The sequence below is a fragment of the Bombyx mandarina genome, chromosome 05, assembly GCF_030267445.1.
Source record: "Bombyx mandarina strain Sakado chromosome 05, ASM3026744v2".
Classification (NCBI taxonomy): domain Eukaryota; kingdom Metazoa; phylum Arthropoda; class Insecta; order Lepidoptera; family Bombycidae; genus Bombyx; species Bombyx mandarina.
The window spans coordinates 17,009,542-17,017,826 of NC_143212.1; the positions used below are offsets into that span (position 1 = coordinate 17,009,542).

At 38.0% G+C, this 8,285-nt stretch overlaps 1 protein-coding gene and 1 long non-coding RNA gene across 2 annotated transcripts in view; one reads left to right on the forward strand and one right to left on the reverse strand.

Annotated features, from left to right (window-relative positions):
- LOC114247443 (short-chain dehydrogenase/reductase family 16C member 6) overlaps positions 1–7,478 on the forward strand; it is a 41,685-nt gene extending 34,207 nt beyond the window's left edge. Inside the window, exon 8 of the mRNA XM_028180420.2 lies at positions 4,167–7,478. Within this exon, the coding sequence (XP_028036221.2) occupies positions 4,167–4,241 (75 nt within the window). The 3' untranslated portion in view covers positions 4,242–7,478. The remainder of the gene's footprint in view (positions 1–4,166) is intronic.
- LOC149503039 (uncharacterized) overlaps positions 1–8,285 on the reverse strand; it is a 238,790-nt gene that overhangs the window by 162,648 nt on the left and 67,857 nt on the right. The gene's annotated exons all lie outside the window — the stretch shown is intronic.

Genomic DNA, 8,285 nt, shown 5'->3' on the forward strand with positions numbered 1-8,285 from the left:
ACTTTCACTACGATCAGACGAAAAATTGACAGAACTTGTGTTCGCATTAGATAATATAAACTGGTCTATCGTTGGTTTAAGTGAAGTGAGACGTATAGGAGAAAACATAGAAGACTTCGGTGAATTTACTTTTTACCACAACGGTTACACACCGGGCCAATACGGTGTAGGTTTCTTAGTGAAAAAAGAATTAAAAGAGTGTATAGATGAATTCATAGGCATATCAGAGCGAATCATTCTATTAAATTTAAAGTTACCACCTTTAGACGAGATGTGGTCCATAGTGCAAATCTACTCCCCGACAGAGCAAGCGACCAGCACAGAAATCGACTCTTTCTATTTGCAGCTAACAGAAACAATAAAAACTTATTCAAGCAGCAACCTCATAGTGATGGGAGACTTTAATGCGCGAACAGGACACAGAGTAGAGGGTGAAGATATAGTGCTGGGGCCATACAGTACAGGAAAGAGGACACGAAACGGCGAGAAATTGATTCATTTAGCATACGAGAATAATCTGAAAATATTGAACAGCTATTATAAAAATCGACCAAGGAATAGGTGGACGTGGACATCTCCAGACGGTCGTTACAAAAATGAGATAGATTACATTCTCTCGAATCGAAGTACAGCTTTTCAAGATTGTCGAGTTATAAATAATTTAAACTTTAACAGTAACCATAGACCTGTCAGAGCCAAGCTAAAACTAAACACCTCTAAGAAAAGACCTTTTAAAGCAAATCTAACAAACAAAACCACAAGCCTGAATGTCAGTGGACTTAAAGAAAAGCTAATAAACTTCATAGAAAACACAAAAGACCTACACATACAAGACACATACAACAAACTGCAAGAAATTATAAATGGAAAGGCCCCAGGAAAAGCTTCGGATACTAGAAAGAATAAAATATCATGGTTATCAGATAAAACAAAGCAGCTACTAGAAGATCGAGCTAACCTTTTCTCAACATCTAACAAAACAAAAGATATAAGAAAGAAAATAACAGTAATTAGCAAACAAATAAACACCAATATGAGGAAAGAAAGACAAAAATTTAGGTTAGAAAAACTAGAAAAATTTATCCTGAAAACAGGCGGAGTAAGGAAAGCATTAAAAGAACTATCAGGAAAACGAAACTGGATACCCAAAATGAAAGACAGAAACGATAGAAACACGACCAGAAGATCAGAAATAATTACAACAGCAACAGACTTCTTTAAAAAATTATACTCAAGCCAAATCACTACACCAAAAATAGATTTATCTGTACAGGAAGAAGTACCACTAATAATGATGGCAGAGGTACAAAAAGCGATATCAACACAAAAGAAAGATAAAGCTTCTGGTTCTGATGGCATCACTAACGAATTCCTTATGGAAAACAAAGACACCATGGCACCGATATTAGTACACATATTCAATGAAATCCTAAAGAGCGAGCATATTCCGCATCAGTGGAGTACGTCGACAATAATATTACTACACAAGAAAGGGAACAAAAATGACATCAACAACTACAGGCCAATCAGCCTGATGTCTAATATTTATAAAGTTTTTGCTAAAGTGATCCTAGGTCGAATAAGTAAAAAGCTCGATGAAAACCAGCCTAGAGAACAAGCGGGATTCCGGAGTGGGTATTCAACATTAGACCACATACACGTAGTCAAGCAACTTTTCGAGAAAGGCAAGGAATTTAATGTGAGCTTCTACTGCTGTTTCGTGGATTATTGCAAAGCTTTTGATTCGCTTGAACATCAAATGATTTGGCAAGCTCTTAAGATCCAGGGAATTGAAAATAAATATATCAGAATCATAAGCAATGTATACAACAGTAGCACAGCTAAAATAAAAACAGAAAGAGAAGGTGAAGAAATAAAAATTCAAAGAGGAGTCCGCCAAGGAGATCCTTTGTCACCGAAGTTGTTTACTGCGGTTTTGGAGAACGTTTTTCGTCAACTAAACTGGGAAACAAGAGGGCTATCAATAGATGGAGACAACTTAACCCATTTAAGATTTGCAGATGATTTAATAATCTTTTCACCAACAAAAAATGAACTTCAAGCAATGCTTGGAGAATTAGACGAGGAAAGTCGGAAGGTAGGACTGATTATGAACACTCAGAAGACTAAAGCTATGACTAACGATATAAAATACCCCATAACTATTAACAGCAACACTATTGAATATGTTGATGAATACGTTTACTTAGGCCAAATAATATCGCCGTCAGACCTCACTTCAAAAGAAATAGAAAGACGAATAGCCAATGCATGGAAAAGGTACTGGAATCTAAAAGAAGTGATGAAAAACAATGAAACAAGCATGACCATTAAAAGGAAACTCTTCAACACCTGCATCCTCCCTGTCCTTACATACGGATGTCAAACATGGGCCCTAACAATGGCACATGCTCGAAAATTAGAAGTTTGTCAAAACGCTATAGAAAGGAGCATGACGGGGAAAAGATTATCAGACAAAATAAGAACATCAACAATTAAAAAACAAACTCAATTAAAGGATGTCTCAGTTACAATAAGGAAACTTAAATGGAAGTGGACGGGGCATACTATAAGAGGACAGGAAAAATGGTGTAAAACTATAATGTACTGGTATCCGAGAGACAGAAAAAGAAACCGAGGTAGACCATTTAGGAGATGGGTGGACGACATTAAGGCAGTTGCGGGAAGCACATGGACAAGAACAGCTGAAAATAGAAGCATATGGAGGCAGTTGGAGGAGGCCTATGTCTATAATAGACAAACAGACAATAACTAATAATAACATAGGCAAAAAAAAAAAAAAAGATGGCAAAAAAAAAAAAAAAATTTTTATTAATATTAATACCACTTGTATATGTAAAAAAAAAAAAAATGTATTTGTCTGAATAAAGGCTTTATTATTATTATTATTATTATATAAAATTAATTTCACTTGTTGGATGGTTGTGGTAACACACTAGATGTAAAACAGAAGATTCAACAGAGACAAGGATATACGAAATAACTTGTTTAATATTTTATTTTATTTTCAATATCTTAGATTATTTTGCTTTTTATTAATTTTAATTAGTTTGAATCCGATTAGCCTTCGTCCATTTTGTATTCTATTCCACTAAAGAGGTCGCAACAGAATTTTTTTATAATCTGTTTTCAAATTCTTCCACCTCTGTGTTTTTTCGTTTTACGAACACAGAGTACACTTCGACGTTATGGTATCACAGGGCACCGGCATCCATTGCGCTGGCCTTGAGTTAATCTACACCCAGTACTAATTAACAACAGGTTACAATTATAAACAGCACGCAAACACGTTTCTACGACCAGTTACAATACTAGACCTGTTCTAGAACTAGTCGCCATTGAAAACTAGTATTTCCATTGTTTTTATTGCATGAATATTTTTTTTTTATCTTACGCGTGAATATTAGACCTAGTGTTAATTTGCTAACTCATGATTTAATGTACGAACATAAATTACATGGTTATATAACAACTTGTGAGACTAAATAACAATGTTTCGTCGAAATTGTTGACTCCGATGACCGAACTAAACCACAGACACAGCCCACTGAGTTTCTCGCCGGATCTTCACAGTGGGTCGCGATTCCGATCCGGTGGTAGATTAAGCGAAGCACTGCTCTCGCTAGGTCTAGTGTTTTTATTTATTTATTTTTATTGCTTAGATGGTTGGACGACCTTACAGCCCACCTGGTGTTAAGTGGTTACTGAAGTCCATAGACATCTACGACGTAAATGCGCTACCCACCTTGAGATATCTAGGTCTAAGGTCTCAGTATAGTTACAACGGCTGCCCCGCCCTTTAAACCGAAACGCTTTACTTCTTCACGGCAGAAATAGGCAAGGTGGTGGTACCTACCCGCGCGGACTCACAAGAGGTCCTGCCACCAGTAAAAAGTAGTAAAGTAAGGTAGTGTTAGTAGATTATCTCAGGTTGAGCCCGTGAGCACACCTACCCGTCCGCGAGGAACTGGAATAGCCCCTTAAACCAGAGATTAGATAGAGGAAAAAATAACAGCCTTCATCAAACAAGGTTTGTAAGAGTCGTCTACGGTAGGTAACGACAGTGGCCGCTAGCGACCTTGCGGCCCATGGACGTCTGACGTCACTCGAATTCGAACAGTAAGTAATTTTTTTTTTTTTTTCAGATTTGCCGTCTATTGCCGAGGTCTGTGTCCTCGCATTTCAAGGATTTTTTGGATTCAGGACTTGAGGCACAGTAAAATTTAATATTAAACTAAAATAGTGTTTTTAGTATTAGCGGTTTTAGGAATTTCCGAAGATAAGCCTATTTTTTTTTCAAATAAAGAATAGTGCCAATTTTTTTTAAATTAATGTTGTGAATGTATTTCACTGTTATTTTTTTAATATAAGAATCTAAATGAGAAGATTCTAATCGATCTATATAAGCATAAACTGAGCTTATTTTTGTGATATCAAAATGCGACGGTATATTATTAAGTAATTATATATTAAGTAAATTTAACCACTTGTTACTCGCTTAATATATTCTATTACGGAATAGGTTCCACGGTGAATAGAATATATATAACACGTAAAATAATGAACGCATAAGAACATCGATCCACGCTCCTATTTTTCAAGGTAGACGACGGAATCCAGGTCAAAGTGCCGCCAAATATATAAATAAAAAACAAAAAAAAAATCAAAACTCTTAATCCATTGGCCGTTTGTAAAATCACTAACAAAGTAACCGTTTATCATTTTACAATATTTAATGGAAACTGGGTCATTTATATTGTCTTTGTTAATAGAACATAGGTATTGCACTTTTTATGTTACAACAGGTCAAAACCGTAGAGTGCCTTCCTTTGCCATGTATTTTTTTTGTTTTGCTTCAAGAAACGTGATTCGCGTCTTTAGATCTTCAGCTTCAGTTGGAATCGAGTCTACCCTGAACCGGTATTCGGTTCGAAGGTTTTAGCAGCAGACAGAGATACCGGTGTAGGTTTCACTCGCCTTAAATTAAACTAAGATTCGTAACGTTAATATTGTTCGATTAAAGTTAAAATACATCATTAGTACGCTTCGAGATCCAAACTAAGGGTTTTGTTTTTCATTGAAGAGAAAACATTTTTTGGGTTTTTTTTATAATCCTACCTAAGCTGGTAGCCTTGAGAGGCTATTCCAGCGTAACCTTAACTAGTAGGTGAGCTCACGGGGCTCAAACCTGACGACGTTGCCAACACGAACCCTAGCAAGAGCAGTGCTTCGCAGAACCTACCACCGGATCGGAAACGCGACCTACTGAGAAGATCCGGCGAGAAACTCAGTGGGCTGTGTCTGAGGGTTAATTTACTCGTCGAGCCCTTCGAAAACGGTGACCGGTGCTTGAGGTACCTAAAAGCACCGTTAGTGGATCGGGAGGATCCGAGATGACGTGTTTTGTGCGACGTCGACTGCTTTCCATTCTTTCCGTAGGATCGGAAATGTAGTTACTGGCGGCCACGATGAGAGGGTTCTCGTGTCGTGCCGCTTTATCGAAGTAGTAAATACTTACTGATGGACTCTCAGTCCAGGTCGTCATGGAGGTCGACGTTCCTGACGAACCACGGGGCTCCGACGGCTACCCTGCAAAAATGGGATTGAATGATTTGGAATGATTTTAAGTGAGTGCGGGCCGCGTGAGCGAACACTACACTTGCATAGGTCATGACGGGGCGTATGCAAGTTTTGTAGAGTGTCACCTTATTTCTAAGAGACATTTTACTTCACCTGCTTATCATCGGGTAGAGATTTTTTTGTAATATCTCGTATCAGCCTTCAGAATGGTGCGGCTTGTAAACATAATTAAATAAAAACAAACTAATGGCACTCGGGGATTGCCGCGGTAAAGCTATTGCATAGCATTTTTTATCATCTTATGCAATTATAATTAGACAATAATAATTTAATATTAAAACAATACTGAAAGAAGACCACGCTATATTTATAAACATTAACAAAAGCAAAACATTAACTGTCCCTTTCACACTCTTATGCTAGACCGCGCGAGAGAGAGATGGGCGGATTTCTCATAATGCGCATGCAGTGCGACCTCACACCGCGCGCTTATACACAAACACTACACAAGCGCAACGTGTGAATGTGTTGAACGCGAGCTACATGGTAGGCGGAGTGAGGGTGTTAGGTTTTATTTTCGTTACAATTTTTTTCGATTCGGTCGCCGGGCCCGCGCTAAAAGCTATGCAATAGCTTAAAAACATAATTATGGAGCTGTCAATCAAAATTAAGTGCAGAAGGTCCGCGGCTCCAAGTTCAAAACGGTAATTGCGTAGACGGTACGGACGTAGTTACGGTAATTATAACCGGAAAACGATCTACGTTTGCTGATTTAGGTAAGTGTGCGTTTAGTGCAAAGCAGACGAAACTCAAAGGCGATCAATGTGCTAAGTGCGAGTTTTTGAAAGTTTTCGATGGCGTAAAAGCTAACTCAAATTTGTATGCAGCGGGAACAACGCCCTTAGCGGCAATACGTTTTCTAAACGCCCTAAGCAAAAACTCGCCCTAATCACACTGGATCGCCTCTGAGTTTCGTCCGCTTTGATTGGCGTGTCCTCGTATAAGTTCTAAGTATTCTTTTTGATGCTTTTCTGCCGTTCGAAATGTTCAATAAAAGCTTATTTCGGTTTACTGTTCAAATTCAAACATTTATTTCAATTGTAATGTCATCAAAACGTATTTTTTGTTGTGAAGCGTGTAATCTCTAGAGAGAATAGTCCTAGGCTAGTACAGTTGGAAATACTACCAAATATTGTAGACATCTCTATACTGTCAATTTGACAGTTTAATTTTAGGGTCAACAACATTCCTGTTCATTCGAAATATTAAGTTTCATAATGGTCAATGGTTGAAATGCATTTCATTTTTACATATTAATATGCATACCATTTTAAAATTTCACAATTAAAGTGTCGTATTTCTTTAAATATCGTTGATGGACCCAACACGTGAGATATTATTATGGCAAGCGTTAAAATAGAAATACATACATATTTACTTATAATTCTTTCTATTATCATCACCAATATTAAAAAAATCATATAGCACCAAATGCAGGTATGGTACAAATATCATATCAACACCACATTACTTCACTGGAAAACGTCGAAAACAATTGAAAGAGATACGTTACAATTTTCGTCATCACATTTAGCGTTAGTGCTACGTTTTTGATTATAACAATTTTTACGAAAAGAAATATATTATATTTGTTGTTGTTACACTCTACCAAAGTGCCATCACAATGAAACAAAACGAACATCACGATTCACCAAACCAAAAACAATATTTTGTTCACATCACACGTTTAGCTATTGTTGTATTTTATTATAAGTTTAGTATTTTAATGGCCAAAACAAAGCGGGGTTGTGAAAAATTCGACTTGTGGTAATGTTTTCAGCGTGATTTGAAAATTAAATGATGTAAATTAAAACAAACATGTTTCATTTCTTGAACCGTTTTAGGCGATTTCTACTGAGAAACCTAGGAGATGCAAGATTCGGTGAATTTCTCGTCAGGTTTGAGCCCCGTGAGCTCACCTACTAGTTAAGGTTCCGCTGCTATAGCCTCTCAAGGCTATAAGCTTAGGTAGGAAGAAAAAAAAAAGGTGAATTTCCAATCCACAGAGTATCTATACAAGAATGATTAATTGAAAATTAAAATAACATATTTATTCACGTAACACATTTTCTTAGTGGTGTACGTGTTTCTTAGTGGTGTGTAGTGGCTTACGTTAGTGTTGTCTTGTTGATGTCTCCGGTAACCACCACTTAAGACTGCGCTCGTGCACTAGACTGGCTCCTCTTGAGTTGTTAGGTCTCCTTTGGAAACGCTTGGGCAGCTGTTAGCAAATCCCACCCCTCCTGGTTTTTTTTTATGATTGAATGAATACTGGTGGCCCGGAGGCCTTTCCAGCTTCACCAGGACAGGTGGGCGAGCAAAGGCTCAGCCAGGGGGGTGGGTTTTGCTAACAACTGCCCGAGCGCCTCCGAAGGAGACCTAACAACTCAAGAGCAATTGCTTCGCGAATGAATCTACTACCGGATCGGAATCGCGACCCACTGAGAAGATTCGGCGAGAAACTCAGCGGGCTGATGCATGGGTTAGGTTGCACGTCGACCTCTTTGTCGAGTTCGACGAGTACAGTTACCGGGGTTCCTCAGCCTGCTCCTAGTGTTAGAGCTGAAGGTATCTAATGCAAGAGTTATTGGATCTGATGGATCCGTAAGGACGTGTCTAGGGCG